The sequence below is a fragment of the Carica papaya genome, chromosome 6, assembly GCF_054855325.1.
Source record: "Carica papaya isolate Zhongbai chromosome 6, ASM5485532v1, whole genome shotgun sequence".
Classification (NCBI taxonomy): Eukaryota; Viridiplantae; Streptophyta; class Magnoliopsida; order Brassicales; family Caricaceae; genus Carica; species Carica papaya.
In genome coordinates, this window is record NC_142314.1 from 4,158,388 (window position 1) to 4,176,045 (window position 17,658).

General features: G+C 36.2%; 1 protein-coding gene across 5 annotated transcripts in view; it reads right to left on the reverse strand.

Annotated features, from left to right (window-relative positions):
- The window catches only part of LOC110816580 (Small GTP-binding protein), a 35,250-nt gene that overhangs the window by 8,268 nt on the left and 9,324 nt on the right, over positions 1–17,658 (reverse strand). For all 5 annotated transcript variants that reach the window (XM_088222634.1, XM_088222635.1, XM_088222638.1 and 2 more), the window contains 6 exons: positions 15,046–15,142; positions 9,480–9,551; positions 6,930–7,084; positions 6,772–6,829; positions 507–587; positions 298–384 (listed from right to left, as the gene is read on the reverse strand). In XM_088222634.1, coding sequence (XP_088078760.1) covers positions 298–384; positions 507–587; positions 6,772–6,829; positions 6,930–7,084; positions 9,480–9,551; positions 15,046–15,142 — 550 coding nt within the window. The remainder of the gene's footprint in view (positions 1–297; positions 385–506; positions 588–6,771; positions 6,830–6,929; positions 7,085–9,479; positions 9,552–15,045; positions 15,143–17,658) is intronic.

The window sequence follows — 17,658 nt, forward strand, 5'->3', positions numbered from 1 at the left end:
ACTGTTACATCTTACTGAAATCATTTATGCTAATCCTATGAAGTACTGCAGTTCAAATAAAGTTGGAGAACTTTTACCTTCCAAAAAGAAATGGTAAAAAACCAAATAACTAAAGTGGGGCTGAGTCAAAATTCGAAAAGGAATCAGCAAAATAATGTACGTTAGAATCTAGAGACCAATTCTATTTATTAGGTTTAAGTAAATGATAGAAATATGAAAACAAATTAAGAGCATAACTATTTAATTCTAGAAAGAACAAAACTAATTTCAATAGGTGCAGGGTGGAGAGGAACTTACAGATTCACCATCAAGACAGTTCACTCTGTACACGACACTAGGAGCAGTAGTTATCAGGTTTAGATTATACTCCCTCTCAAGTCTTTCCTGTCAAGCGAAAATATGGTTAAGCCACCGAAAACAAAATTTCCTTAACTCCCCAGTATCCATGTCACTGAAGAAATGAGACTGTGGATCATTAAGACAAAGAAATAAAGAAAAATTCAAACCTGAACAATTTCCATATGGAGAAGCCCCAAAAATCCACATCTAAAACCAAAACCCATGGCACTTGAGGTCTCAGGCTCAAACTGTAAAGATATCAGCAAATATATGAGTTATAAAGGAGATTCTATTTTCAATAAATTCTATATCATTCCTCAATAAATAATTGTCTTCTTGATGTGTTCCTATAATTCTTCTCTTCCTGGTGGATTCCAGTGAAACCCAATTGATTCTAGGCTACTCGTCTAGTGTGGACGTCATGAAAACACTTTCACAAGCTTGAAATAATTGTCTTCTCAATGCGTTCCTATAATTCTTATTTTCCTAGTGGATTCCAGTGAAACCTAGTTGACTCTGAGTTACTCGTCTAGCTTGGACATTATTAAAACACCTTTTGCAAGCTTGAACGAGATCAAATAAATTAATTTATTTTTCGATCATGCATCAGATGGTATCAGCTTTTAGAGTTTAATGCATCATGATTGATTAGTTGTACTTCTACTGCAAAAAAGTTCCTATCACCACCTTTTGAAAAAAAGAAACAAAAGAAAAAGAAGGACAAAAGAAGCACAGAGAAACACAAAATTTCAAACAACTCTCCCTAACATTGCCAGCTTCCACCAACAGCTCCAACCACCATTGAAAGGGTGGCTGCACTACAACTGCTAACAAGTTCAGATAACGCTGCCGATTGCACCCACAAAATTTCAGCCGCTAAATTCACCTGAAATCACCATAATTTCCACTTGAACTTTAAACTACCTTGTCTAAACTCACCTTTTTGCTAATGTCAATTTCAACACCACCGATCTAGACACCGACATAACTAGAGGATGTCAAAACCGGAACATGGACAACATACAAGTCAAGCGAATAAGAAGAAGATAATGGGCTTCTCTGTATTGAGCAGATTCAAGCTGTTTCAACCAGTTGGAGTTACTTTGATCAATCTGGTTGACCACTTCCTACTTTCCAGACTGGTTCTTCAACTGTACAAACTGATTCCAAAGTTATTTTGGTATGTTTCAGAAAACTCACATTAAATTGAGTTTTGAGCATATCGGACATTAAATAAGTGTGTATGGTATAGCAATGATTACTATAAAAGAAGGCACTTCTTCAAATGCAAACACTTTTTTCTCTCTAAATGTGATCCAACATTTCGTTCAAAGTGCAAATCAACAAATTAGTATGGAATATTATCATTGAGACTCCCACAAGTAACAACAGTGTCTCAAATATCAGTAGATTTCTTATAATTGCCAACTGAACTATCCCCTAGACCTTACATACTGGCTGTGATGTCATAGTAAGCGACAGGCTTGTGGAAGAATAGAATGATATATACTTCACTGAATATTAGAGCCTTATGCATACAAGTTCGCATGAACAATAAAAGGAAACACATAATTAATTACACGTGTAGGTATATTGTTAATATATCTTTTACCCTAATTATACTTAATATACACTTCTCAACACTTCCCCCCAAGCTAGTGACTAGATTTATCCATTCTCACCTCGGCAATAATCGTATGAAATCTAGGATTACTCAATCCTTTGGTCAACATCAGCAAGTCGCAAGATGGTGGACATCTATGGTGTACATATTAAACCATTATCCAATTTTTCTTGATGAAATATCTGTCAACTTGAATGTGTTTGCTCCTGTCATGTTATAGTAGATTGAGAGTAATACTAAACACCGATTTATCGTGACAATAGAGTCCCATAAGCCTGTCCCATTCAATTCTTAAATCTTTGAGGATCATCTTCAACCATAGAAGCTCACATACCCCTTGAGCTATTACCCGGAATTCAGGCTCTGGACTAGATTGAATTACCACATTCTGTTTTTTCTTTCCACGTGACCAGATACCCAATAAGGAAGGTATAATAACTAGTGATGGACCTCCTGTCAACTACTGATGTTAAGAAGTAACTTCTGATTTCTTTTGAACACGATACCTTCTCTTGGTGTCTCTTTCAAGTCGTGAAATATCCAATATACTGCTTGCAATTATATATCATCGGATCTGTGCATGAACTTTCTCTCCACCAGTTGCTCGGATTTCATTGTGACTTGACTTCCTCACTTGTTGGCATGGTTTGATGTTTTTAGTTGTCATCGTTGAACTTTTAGTGGAGAGGGGTTCTAGCATTACCCCCCTTTTGTTTTCTTCTGCAATCACAATGAAATACCTGCACTAGTGAGGGCATGTCTTCTTTACCTGATATTTGAACTCTTACCTGGTAAAATTTGGATTGAGGCCAGCCAGGAATTGATATGCGTGATCCTTCTCCACAAGCTTCTTTAGACGGACTGCATCTTTTCTGCAATCCATAGTAAGGCAGTGGTACTGATATAGTTTCTACCACCACTTTTTTTATATATTAGCATATCCTGTTATTAGTTTGCTTCCTTACTTTGTAGACCAAGTTTTGATTGTCAGGTCGTAGACCTGAGCCACATATGTTCCTCTGAAATAAGTTTTTCTGACAACTACCTAAACCTTCTTAGTAATGGGTACGAACATACAAGTGTCATTTGTCTCTAATGGCATTAAATTTTAGAGTTAATGATAGGTCCCAGTCAGAAGCTAAAGTAAATTAATAAAGAAATTCTCTTCGGGTGAGAATAAACCACAAGATTTTAGATTCAATAATTGTCTGCCTTCCTTACTGCTTGGGAATGGTTTAAAAACATAAAAATACAACCGCAAACTCCTACTTTTAAGCAACTAAAGATAATGGAGAAAATGAGATAGTGCAGCAACTGCTTGTTGACCGATTCCGCCGCAACAGCTATTTTATCCCCACGTTCTGTGATCGAAATATGCAGCTTAATAGTTAACCGTTATAAATAACTAGATTAGTTGTGAGGTTACATTAGTTGATCTTAGGTTTTGCATCACCTCTGCTCTGGTATTAGTTGTTCCCGATAAAACCAGTGGATTTCAGATTAACTGTGATGCATTACACCTTGGTCTGGGATGCATGTTAATACAACAAGGTAGAGTAGTAGCCTATGGTTCAAGGCAGTTAAAATCCCATGAACAGAACTATGCTGCCATGATCTTGAATTGGCAACCATTGTTTTTGTACTTTAGATTTGGCATCATTACTTGTAGGACAAAACTTATGAAATCTACATTGATCACAAGAGTTTAAAATACTTATTCACTCAAAAGGAACTCAATATGATATAGAGACGCTGGATGAATCTCTTAAAGGACAACGATTGCCAAATCCTATACCAGCCCGGTAAGGGTATTGTAGTTGTCGATGCTTTTAGCAGGAAGAACTCAACACTATTAGCCAAAATGAAGATTTTGAAATTGAGAATGCTTGAGGTAAATCAGAACCTCTAATTGAATCATTATGGTGAAGGCGTCTATCTTGCTTAGATTTAGATCTAACCCACTCTCATTCGTAGAATCCAGGAAGCCAAATCTATAAATCCCAATGTGGAGAAGTAGAAGGAGAAATTGAAAACAAGGGATCAGTCTGACTTTAGAATGTCTATTGACAAAACTCTTAGGTTTTGAGACCGTTTGTGGGTGTCTAATGACTTGGAACTCAAACTGGATATTGTGAATGAAGCTCATACCTCCAAATTGATTATCCATCATGGTACCACTAAAATTTACCAGGATTTGAGGCTCCGTTTCTAGTGACCCGTCATGAAGCGCAACATAGTTGATTTTATCTTCAGATGCCTTACTTGTCAACAGGTTAAGGTGGAACATCAGAGACCTAGTGGTCTTTTACAGTGCCTTCCTATCCCTAAATCAAAATGGGAACATGTGACAATTGACTTTGTCACAAGTTTGCTAGAGACTTGATTTGCACACAATGCAATATGGGTCATAGTTGACAGATTGGCCTAATCGGCTCATTTCTTGACAATAAAGACAACTAATTCAGTTGGCAAGTTGATTGGGTTGTATATTCAGGAGATCATCAGACTCCATGGTATTTCAATTTCCATTATTTCCAGCAGGGGCCCTCGCTTCACCTCCTGATTTTGTACAAGTTTTTAAGAAGCTCTAGGTACCAGTCCTCCTTTAGCACTGCGTACCATCCATAAACTGATGCTTAGTCTAAAAGAACCATTTAGACACTGGTGGATATGTTAAGGACTTGTGTATTTCATTTTAGTGGTAACTGGTACAGGCATTTACCACTGGCAGAATTTGCCTACAAAATAGTTATCACTCTAGTATCGGTATGGCTCCTTATGAAGCACTTTATGGTAGGCCTTGCTAATCCCCAACTTTTTGTAGTGAAATCGGGAATATACATTTTCTGGGAACATATCTTATTTAGGAGAAAATAAATAAGATTGTCATCATCCACAAGTGACGTAATACTCGCTAAAGACAAATCTAAACTAGAGGAGTGCAAAAAGCAGGCAAGTACTGATGATTTTTTAGGAAATGAAAAAAAGTAATTACAACGTAACAATACTCCAAACTACTCTAATCATTACGACGTATCAAATAGCGAGGTCGAATCCACCGAACAGAGTTCCCGACCTAGGAAGAAATGACACTAGAAGGTGTCAGAAACCCAAAGGGTAACAGGCCTTATTATTAAGGAACAGTATCAAATTGTGGGTCTCCCGGCTTAGGTTCCTTGGCCAGAATATGACCAAGTTCTCCTTTTCCTTTGAGAATTGTCCGGATTAATTGTAACCTATTTAGGGAATTCTTTCCACTCAGGCGGTAGACAGTTTGAATATGTTAAATTTGTCCATTGGATTGTTGTGGATTCGTCATGTTAAGGTTTGTGCCGGTAACATAAAATGTAACATCTGAAATGATCTAAAGTTTTCTGAGCAGTTAAGGTCGATTTGATAAGAAAAAACAAAACCCACCAGGCTATACAGATGCAAGCAGGGTAAACGCGTAGCTGGAGCAGGGCAGCTGCGTGGCTACTTACAAAGTTGCATCTAGAAAGCTGACTAGAAAAGACTACATGTGGCAGAGTAGAAGGTGGTGCAACTGCTGTGTGCGACAAAGCAGAAGGTGGTGCAGCTGTTGGATCTTGTAGTGCAGCTAGAGGCAAGACTGGAGGTATGGCTCCTGAAGATGGAGGCCAGTCTTGGTGGGTAGCGGCCCCATTTTGGTGGATGGTGGCCGGTTTGTGGTGGCCGGCTGCTGTTGTGGTGGTGGTCGTCTATGAAGGCTATCCTCCTTAAGGTTTTTTCTCATTTCAATAATAAAGGCTGATTAAGGTTTATAAAAGAGAGCTAGGGTTTTTTCTCTAATGCTTTGATACCATGTGGAAAAATAGAATATTGTGTATTTCATTAAATATTACAACTCTATATATACAGCTTCTCATAAACAATAAAAGGAAACACAATTAATTACACTTAATATACACTTCCTAGTAAGTCTTACGAACATGAAGTGTATTATGATGTAATCAACATGAAAGCTTGGTATTTCTCACTAAGCAAACTTATTTTACAAGACCGTCATTGAAAAAGAAAAAAAAGAAACTTGAAGTAATGACCAAACTCTGAAAAAGTAAAAGGTTCACATATGAGGTGACAAGAAAGGAAAATTTTGACATGTCTCTACAAAATGAAGGGCCAAGACAAAAACTAGATCTGTACAAAAGAAAAAGGAAAAGCTCAAGGAACAGTTGAGCAAATAGGCAAATTATAATAGCAACAGATTAAAGAACAAGAGATGGATGTTATATGGATAGGTATATGTGACTTCTCTGAGTTCACTTAAAGGCCGATTAAGGTTTATAAAAGAGAGCTAGGGTTTTTTCTCTAATGCTTTGATACCATGTGGAAAAATAGAATATTGTGTATTTCATTGAATATTACAACCCTATATATACAGCTTCTCATAAACAATAAAAAGAAACACAATTATTTTAAGCAAAATGTGACAAATTATTTTAAGCGAACTCAGAGAAGTATTAAAAAGTGACAAATTATTTTAAGCGGAAGTATTAAAAAGTTCATTGGGAAACAAAGATAGTAGGACAAGCGAAGGCAACTCATGACAGGGAAAACAGCAAACTCACATTCACTATATGAAATGTAAGATGAACACCCACATATGCACCATATATGCAACTGTACCCTATATGCAAAGGACCATTATTCTGGAATCCAACTGCACCCTACAGAAATATTTATCCTATATGCACCCTATATGCCATTGTACCCTATATGCAAAGGACCATTATTCTGGAATCCAACTGCACCCTATATGCAGCATTTTGGCCCTTTTCATTGCTTACCTTCAAGGCAGCATCATTTAGTTGCAGTTTCTCCAACGCATCACGTAGCTCAGGAAACCTGCCATTGAAAAACATAGAGTAAAAGTTATAAAAGATATCAGTGTCCACAGCGATTCATTCTGGGATTAAGAAAGCAGAAGACAACAAAGATATAATACTGGTCTGCATCAACAGGAAATAGGCCACAGAAGACCATTGGAGTGGCTTCTTCATATCCAGGTAGCGAGTTTTCAGCCCTTCTTCCATAGTGAGTAATAGTGTCACCCACTCTAGCATCCGCAACAGATCTTATTGATGCAGATAGGTAGCCTACCTGGAAGTTAAAGAAAGAGAAAATGAAGTCAAGTTGAATTATAAGGAATGAAGGAAATAATATCATTTGAAATACATATGATAATCATGTAGGATATGAAGAAAGATACCACAGCTTCATCTAAAGTGTTTCTTTTTCCTTTTTCCTCTCCCTCTTCCTTCTTTTGATATTCTAATGGCTACTTGATGAATTGTTAATATAATTCTTTTATTTCTAAAATAAATTGATGGACAGAATTCCTCAAATACAAAAGATTTTGGTGAAGACCAGCAAAAATATCTTGGGTTCATATTTTCACACGAATGTCAAAAGTTGAAAAAGACAGTAAAGACACTGACGAAAGTCCATGGTGTTATATAAGTCAAAGAAGATAGGAGTACCAAAAAAATATATATATGTATATATATTTATATATATATATGACATTGGCAAATGTAAAAAACTGATGAACTTAGGACCACAAAATGAACAACCTTTCTAAAAACAAAAAGAGCGGAGGAAAAAGAAATCTTAAAAGCTTTAAGATCTACCTTGTCTCCTCCAAACAGTAATTGCTTAACAAGACGAATACAACCAAATAAACAAAAGGCAAGAGAATTAAAGTTATATTAAAAAAAGAACAGAACAGGAACTTGACTTTAAAAAAATAGAAGGTAGCATTCGATTAATTATGTAGCATGAAGTAGAGAAATGAAGATATCTGAAAATTTTCCATGAGCTTTTGCCCATAGGGAAGCCAAAAACATCATCTTCTCCCAAAGAATTTCAAATGAGAGCGATTTATCTTTGGAGACCTGATAATTTCCAATCATATCATCCATAAACCTGCAAATAGAGCTCCTTATAATAGAGGTTTAGCTTTTTCCCTCGCCCCTAAGCCATACAAGTTAGAATTCATATACACTCTTGAGGAGAAAGTGTTATCCAATTTAAACCAAATGAATCAAATACATGTATCCATAACTTCCAAGTCACTTCATGCTGAAGGAACAGGTGATTTGTGTTTCCTCTCCTTTTTGGCACATTACACAGATGTTCAAAGATGAACTCATTTAGGCCTCCAAACCAGCAAAAGCTCATTGATTTTCAGCAGATTTAGAAGGGTTTAATTTGTCAAAAACATTGGTGAAATGGCTATGATAACAGTCAGAGTACAGATTGATATGATCAAAAAATGATTTGTAAGTATAAATGCCAGAGGTTCCAAAGTCCATATCCAATTATCCGCCTGTTGGAAAAACTGGACATGTTATGGTAATCTCAATAAGTTAATAAGTTCATCAGTGTCTCTATCATCAAAATTTTTAAAAAAATGTAAGTTCCAGGTTGTAGTACAATTGGTTTGGCTCATAAATTGAGTGATATTATGTATTATGACAACAGGAGAGACATTAAACATGCGGGGAAATTGGAAGATAGAAGATGGTCGCCCTTCAATGATCCTCGAACAAAACCTTATGTCCATCTCCGAATTTATATCGCATAAGGGGAGAGAAAAGGTGTAACAAACTAGAAATGAGCTTCCATGGGGCTTGTTTTATGGAACTCCAGAGACTATATCCCATCAATTCCATTGTCCCATCAATGCTTTTAATCACTCAATGCCACACTAAAGTGGGTTCCCGCAGAAAACACTATAACTATTTAACCAATAGTGACAAATTCCATGATTCATATTCCTAATGCCCAAAACTAAAGAATCTGGACCGACAACACATTTCCAATTACATGAATGATTCCCGGTCTCCTCTCTTGGCCTTGCCCATGAGAACTTTCTCATCACCCACTCTGATGTCTCGATAACTCCGACTGGTATTTGGAACAATTACTAGTAATAAGAATACTAGATAAACGTGTCTACATTAGTGCGACTTTACTCCCCAAGAAAAACAAGTCTCCTTGACAACTATCTAAATTTCTAGGCACCTTTTCAACCATCCTATCCCAAAACACTTCACATCTAAGGATTTCCCCCTAATCGTACACCTGAATAGGTAATTGACAAGCTTATTTAGGAAACCTGTTGCCTCAGCCAGGTTGCTCATAATAGTGAGAGAAATTTGAGTCAACCTAAGTTTCACCAATCATATAAATTACTCTTATGTTCTTTGATATTCATATTTGGAGTGGTCAATATCTCTTTTTTTAACAAAATTTACCTACTCGTCCACAAGTATTTGCGCTCATTATCTCCGTGGATAAACTAAGTTCTTTTACACCTAATGAAAAAATGAAATCATTCCATTATTCCAAAAACCATCTCAGTCTTCCATTACTGAGGAAAGGAATTTCTTTTTAGAGGATAATCTTGCTGTCTAAAATGTATCTATGTCAACATGTTAATAGAGAATAAGCAGCATCTAAATATAAAGCAACATATGAATGTATCATGTACCTCACCCGCATACAATTCAGCCACTTGAATCTGATTTGGGGATAGAACTCCAATTTCATCAGCAAAATAGTCCTGCAATATAGTGATAAATTATGGGAAAGTTAATACAAATATCCACATATCCCAAAGCTTTCAAAGAATTCTTTTTATGAAAATATTAATTTGTATTAGAGAGAAGAGAAAAAGTACAAATGCAGAAGACAAGAAATCCTCCTACAAAGAAAAAGAAAGACTGGAAAGCAATATATCAAGATTGCAAAGCAATCGAGTCCCTTCAAAACAGCCAAAGAGACATCCGGAAGTAACCGTGAGCCTTAGGCCACAAGGCACTAGAGAAGGTCATTGGTCAGAAAAGAAAGAAGGATGGATATTAAGATCCTTAAGTATCCTAGCATCACGCTCCAATCACACATCTACAGACCAGCAAAGATGGTTCCGCTAACAAAGCACTAATTTCCTTCTTCTTCCTGCCTCTGTTAAGGAAAGTAGATAGAGAACCCTCAATAGATTGGGGAACACTAGATCAGTCCTGAAGGCATAGACCAATGCATGTTATGCAGACTCATCTATTGATAGGAATCTACTATGGGCTATTCTATTTTTCCTGGAGACAATTTTGCGACCTAAATGAGTAAGAAGCAAAATATGGTTGGCAGATCAAGTGCAAACACAGATTCAGAGTAACTGAATAGGGAGTGTGTGAATATAGCAGCCAAAGATCATTTTAGAATATTTAAGGATCAGATGAAGGACCACTAATATTACTTTCGGAAACAAGTTTTCCATTGACATGGCTCACAATCTTGTGCTGACAATTTAAGAAATTTTGAGTAGAAAAATTTTTGTGTCCTCCATGTAAGAAAATTCTCATTATATATACAAATATACAAACTAATTTTCTACCCTTAAATTAGCTAAACAAATATGTCATAATTAAAGCTATTAAAACTATACAAATCATAAAATTAAACAAATCTGTTGACTAATTAATTGCATAATTTGCTGTTATAATTATCTGAAATCTACTAATTAATTGTATAAAATCTACTGGCATATATGCCAATTAATTGCATATAATCTATTGTCATAATTATAACAAATCTGCTGATTAACTGCATAATATTTATTAATTAGTTGCATAAAATCTGCTGGTTAATTAATTCTCAATTAATCCCTTTGACATCTCCCCTCAAATTGATGCTGGTAAATCGACAAGTATCAATTTACTAACAAAAAAGTTATGGCACTGACGTGTTAAAGATTTAGTGAAAAGATCTGCAATCTGTAAGATAGTGGATATATGTGGCAGAGTAATAACTTGACTGGTCATATGCCTCCCATATGGAATGACAGTCAACTTATATGTGCTTCATCCTTTCGTGGTAGACAGGGTTGGCAGTGATTTGGATCACACTAGTGTTGTTTGCGTGTAGTGGAGTATGTTGAATTTGCGAGAAACCGAACTTCGTAAGGAGACCACGCAGCCAAATGATCCCGGAGCATGCAGCAAACATGGCTCGGTACTCTACCTCGGTGGAAGAATTAGATACAGAATCATATTTCTTACATTTACAAGAGATAAGGGCATCACCAAGAAACATACACCATCCAGTAGTAAATTTTCTAGTGTCTGGACACCCTGCCCAATCAGCATCACTATAAACTTGTAGTTGAAGAGAAGAACCAGTAGGAAAGAATAACTCACGACTAGTAGTGCCACGGATATACTTGATAATTCGTCGGACTGCTGATAGGTGAAGATGTTGAGGAGCTTGCATGAATTTACTGACGATGTGGACAGCATAAGAAATGTCTGATCGGGTAATGGTTAAATAGATGAGACTACCAACCAGTTTCCGATATAAAGTTGGATCCTCAAGAAGTTTCCCTTCATCACGTCGATATTTGTCATTAAATTTTATAGGAGTGTCAACAAATATACTGTTTGTGAGATCAGCTAATTTAACTAGATTTTAAATATACTTTTGTTGATTCAAAAAAATACCTTGAGGTCAATGATGCACCTCTAACCCCAAGAAATAGGTGAGTTGCCCAAGGTTTTTCATATGAAAAGAAGAGTGCAACAATTTTGAATTTAAGAAATTCTCTCCTTATTAGAACCAGTGATAACTATATCACTCACATAAACAAGAAGTACAACTAAACCCTTAGATGTCCTTTGAAAAATAAGTGAAAAATCATACTGACTTTGAGTAAATGAAAAACCAAGAAAAGTAGATCTGAACTTTTCAAATCATACTCGCGGTGCCTGCTTCAAGCCATATAAAGAGCGTTTTACTTTACAAACAATATTAGGTGAGGGAGTAGGCATACCATGTAGAAGTTTTATGTAAACTTCTTCCTTTAGATCATCATGCAAGAACGCGTTCTTAACATCCATTTGATGTAAAGACCGCGATTGAGATGCAGTAAGGGCTAGTATGGTGCGCACAATTGTCATCTTTGCTATTGGTGCAAAGATCTCATCATAATTTAAACCATACTCTTGCTTGTTGTCAAGAACCATCAATCGAGCCTTGGAACGGTCTATGAATCCATCATATCGAATTTTTATGGAAAACACAAGCTTACTTCTAAAGGGTTTCACAGATGGGGGACATGAAACAACATTCCAAGTTTGGTTTTCTTCTAGTGCCAGAAATTATGCTTCAATAGCTTCCTGCCAACACTCATGCTCCATTGCCTATTTATTTGAGGGAATGGAAATAGATGACAAAGTGGCTGTTAAGAAAAAAGGAGGGGCAAAACCATACCTATCTATTGGTCTATGAACATGAGTACTGCATATAAGAGGAGCAGGTGCGGCGGTTAGAATAGAATTAACCGTCAAATAATCCGTTGGAGGGGGTCCGTTAGGTTTAAAAGTCCGATATGATGTTTGGGCATGCGTCATTGATACACCAAGAGAGGTTTAGAAGGTACACGATCTGCAAAAGAATTAGTAAACCATGGCAAAATAGAAAATGAAGAAGAAATATGATCATGGTGAATAGCAAAAAAATACTGATTTTCAAAAAATGACATATTTCTAAATATTCGAATACGACGCAGATTAGGATCATAACAAATAAAATATTTCTGATGTAATGAATATCCTAAAAATGCACATTGAACTAATTGAGCTGTAGTTTTGTGCGTTCATGTGCAGTAAGATGTACAAAACACACACAACCAAAAGTACGAAGGTTATAATAATTTGGAGTGCGACCAAATAATCGAGTAAAAGGAGAGCATGGTTCAGTGAGTGAGAGGGCAATTTGTTGATAAGGTGCATAGCAGTGGAGAGAGCTTCACACCAAAACCGAGAGGGTATAAAAGACTCTTGTAGAAGAGTGCAAACAATATTAAGAAGATGACGATTCTTTCTCTCCGCGGACAAGATCGTTGAGAAATTATTCCATTAGTTTGTAGGAACTCCTGAAAAGAATGAAATATGTACTCACCCCCATTGTCAGAGCAAAAGATTTTAATTTTAGCAAAAAATTGGGTTTGAATCTGTGCATGGAAAACCTTGAAAATAAAAAATAATTTGTCCCTAAAATGAAGAAAATAGATCCATATGAAACAACTATAGTCATCAATAGAAGTGACAAAATACTTGTAATTAGCATGAGAAGTAACTAGTGTCATACCCCACAAATCAAAAGGTTGAACTACATTTGGTGTATGAGTAGAAAATAGTAAAGTTTTACTTTTGTCAATTTTACAAGAATTGCAATCAAATTGAACAACACTAAAAGATGGTGAGTTTACATTCCCAAACAAACTAGAATTTAATAAAACATGGAGTCCATTAGAGTTTGGATGTTCGAGAAGTTTATGTCATGCTCGATAATCAACATGAGCAGAATTAGAAGTGACAATGGGCAGAGAGAAACATGGAGATAAAGGAAATGGGAGAGGAAAAAAACTTCCTACTTTAGGCCCCCTTGCAATCGTCTTTCCTAATTATTGATCCTGCACAATACAACCAAATTTAGAAAATTCCACTTTATAGTTATCATTAACCAACTTACCGATAGAAACAAGATTACTAGTAAGATTATGAAAGACAAAAATATTTGTTAGAAAAAAAGAAATGTCACCAGTGGCTGTGATAGGTAAAGGGTTTCTATCAGCTATATAAATTTTGAGATTTTCAGAATATTTCTTTACATTGGTAAGAAAATTGGTATTGTTAATCATATGATTAGAAGCTGCAGAATCAAAGTACCAAGAGGATGATGTTGAGAAAGATTTACTTAAGAGTCCTATGGCAAAGAAAATAGAGATTATCATTTGTTGAATCATTTCAGAGTTATAACTGGAGTAGCAGCAGCAAGAGCACTTTATGCCATGTTCACAAATTACCAGTACTAGAAGAACCAACAAACGTTGTATATGCTATTTTAGATTTCTTAGGAGAGCGGATAGGATATTCCATAATGACGTGGTCGTGCTTATTATAGTAGTTGCAGAATTTTTTTGAATAATTTGAAGTATAATACCCAGACTTAATAATTTTTGCCATTAAAACGAATCAAGATGGACTCATACTTGTCTGTGGACATATTACTGAGAGAACTTGATCAAGAACAAACAAGAACAAGGGATTATACTAAGAACAAGAATAACATTGAAGCTTGAAATAAGAAAAAAACACTTAAAAAATTTTAACTTATGCTCTGATACCATGACAATTAAGAGATTTTGAGTAGAAAAATTTTTGTGTCCTTCATAGAAAAGAATTCTCATTATATATACAAATATACAAGTTAATTTTCTACTCCTAAATTAACTAAACAAATCTGTCCTAATTAAACTTATTAAAACTATACAAGTGATAAAATTAAACATAAAATCTTATGCCTAATTAATTGCATAATTTGTTATCATAATTATCTAAAATCTGCTGATTAATTGCATATAATCTGCTACCATAATTGTAACAAATATGCTGATTAACTGCATAATATTTGTTGATTAATTGCATGAAATCTGCTGACTAATTAATTGCGAGTTAATTCCTTTGACATGTACAATATAACAAAACGAAATACATTTAAGTAGATAGATACTTCATAGCGTAAAAGTTGAATAATACATTGATTTGTACTCCATCATCTTAGTTGATGGTCAAAAATATGCTAATCAAAGGACTCAGCTGCGCAATGTTCCAAAAATTTATCACCAAGCTTGGAACAAGAGATGCATATTCACTAGCTTAAGGGAAGTGTTAGAAAATCTCCCAGTTTTTCATAAGGAACTAATATTCCTAAAATTGAACGTGTCGATTAGAAAATCCTACTGATATGCAGATTTTGATTTACTATAATCAATTTCCCTCTTTGTAAAGCTATACATATCGCTTCTTTTATATATATATAAGAAGCTTAGTTTCTCTCTAAGTGCCACACTAAAACTAAGTAAAAATGAAACCTTAAAAACTATATAACCCTAGCTAAAATATAATGATTTTGATAGTAATCCTATACCAGTAAAAATAATTAGAAGATCCTGCATCACATTCATATTTGGAAGGAGTAAACAAAAATATTTGAAATACCTTTCCGCTGGCCATAAAATAAATTCGGTCACCTTTCTTTATAGCTCCATCAATTAGCCGAAAATATACAATAACACCTCGATACGGATCATAGTAACTGCAATAGTTATAGATCAGAAACACATAAATAATAAAAGAGCCAATATCTAACAAATACAAAGTGTGATAAACATAAAAGATTTGATAGCAGAATAATAAAAATCGCAAGCATAACTGCATTATACTATTTCTTTGAGCAGCAAAAAATACTCATCTTCCAGATCTTTATGAATTCAATATTTATCAAAGAATCTACAATTTACAATCATTTTATTGCTTTTATCTCAAAATTTAAGTGATGGAGGGGCAGAGGAGACTCTATGTGAGAAAAAGATGTCAAATTTACGTGAGGGAACGCCAAAGGAGACTCTCTCTGAGAAAGCCTCTATGTGAGAAAGAGAGGACAATTTAACTCAATATGATTAGAGTTAGATTGTTATGAAATAATTAACCACCCAATCCAATGCTGTAACACCCGAATAAAAATAAAAATTTTATTTATTTATTTTTATTCTTATTTATTTATTTAATTTTTTTATTTAATTTAATTTAATTTAATTCGATGAAAATAAAAATAATAATAATGATAAAATTGGGTAAAAATATTATTTGAATTTAATTGAAATTGATTTTGAGAAAAAATGATTAAAATTTGGATTCTGGGGGTGTTTTCGAAAAGAAAATCGGAAACCGGGGGTCAAAACAAAATTTAGAAAAGTTGTGCCACGTCAGCAGCCTCGGCCAACCAGAATGCGCCGCATGGCAAGGCAATGATGACCAGGGAACGGGCCACGTGGACGATCTGCGTGTGCGCGATCGGACGGCCCAGATTCACGTGCACGGACGGCACAGATTCAATCAGGCACGGACGACCCAGATTGCATCGCGATGAACGACCCATATTTAATCCCAATTAAATCGCGATCGAACGGGCCAGATTTAATCTTGATGGACGGTCGAGATTAAAAGGCGAAGGGTATAAATAACCTCACCCACACCTGACCAAAGAAACCCTAGCTGCCAGTGCTTACCGGAGAAGAAGAACCAGACGCCGGAGGAGCCAGCCGCCGCCACCCGCCGCCGCACCGGGGAAGTTTCCGACCGCCGATCGAGGTAAATTTTATCCTCCTTACTCGTTTTTCGACGTTGAGTCTACCTATGGCCAAACCGGAGCCAAACCACCGGCCAAACGGCCGAAAAATCCAGTCGAAACCTAGCGGCGCCGCCGCGCCCCTCCTCGATTTTTGCCTCCGATGAGGCCCTTCCCGGCCTCTGTTTGATGCAAATTTTATACCACTGTGATCACCGTTCTTTTCTCTACAGGTTGATCGGAGCCAAACATCAAAACGCGACTCACGCCGGAGGAGCCACCGCACCCGAGAGCACCGCCGCCGGTAAGTTTCGGTTTTTCATGATTTTTGGGCCCACCGAGCGCCCTAGGGGCCCTAGGTCTAATTTAGAATTTTTTGGGACACGTGCAGGTACCAGTAGTGCGTTTCAGTTCCCCGAGAAAAATTCAGGAAAAATTAGGGACAGCCTGTAGGCGCACTGTAGAGCCGTATTCAGACCCCAAAACAAGTAAGGACCCCTCACCCTATTTCCTATCATGGTATTAAAGTTCAATAAATGATAAAACGGTATTTCATAAATCAATAGATGTGTGAAATTGTTTAAGGTCGCTAATGGAGCCCGAGTCTGGTGTATTTGTCGGTCAATTGTTGTTTGTTCTATTTTACAGTTTTAAATGCAATATGATGTCTGATGTTTTCATTTTATAGTTTCATGTGCATATATCACTGTTTTATTGATTATGGGTTGAATGACTGAGAACCAAATGTTGTGTGTTGTCTTGTTTGGCATAAACTACTAATTTGCATTTTTGTGTGTGATTTGATAATGGTGACTGAGGAAAAAATAAATAAAAGGTTACGTGAATTAATAAATGGATAATGTGGACAGTCTGACTACATATTCTGAGAGATGGTAGATGGACCGGGTCCGTAGGGAACCCTACCGGGAACGTGATCTCTCATACCGGACGGGGTATGGAAACCTTCTGTGTTTTGGCGCCCATACCGGACAGGGTATGGGGACGACCCGTTTCACCCTCATACCGGACGGGGTATTGAGGTTCATGGTTTTGGTGCCCATACCGGACGGGGTATGGGAACGGTTCTGGAATCAGGTTATAAATGTGAAGGGTTCACGGGTAGTGGGACCCCTATGAATCCCCATGGATACTAGTAGGCTGGTAAATGAGGAAAATGTATTGTTTAATGATTGAAATGCAAAGGCGTGGTAAGCATTCTGTTATACGGTTCATATAACTTCATGATGATGATAATGTTATTATTTTCATAAATTGTTTTCATGAATCTCACCGAGATAAGTGGACAGTAAAGGTTTTTATATTAATAAACGAGTTTATTATTAATTATGCTCAATTGGTCTTTTTTGTAGTTTCTACCCACATTTACCTCCGTGGCGGTGAGATAGTGTGATATCTTTACTGGGCTAGTGTAACTCATTCCTTATTTAACCATTTCAGATCAGGAAGACATTGTTACCGAGCCC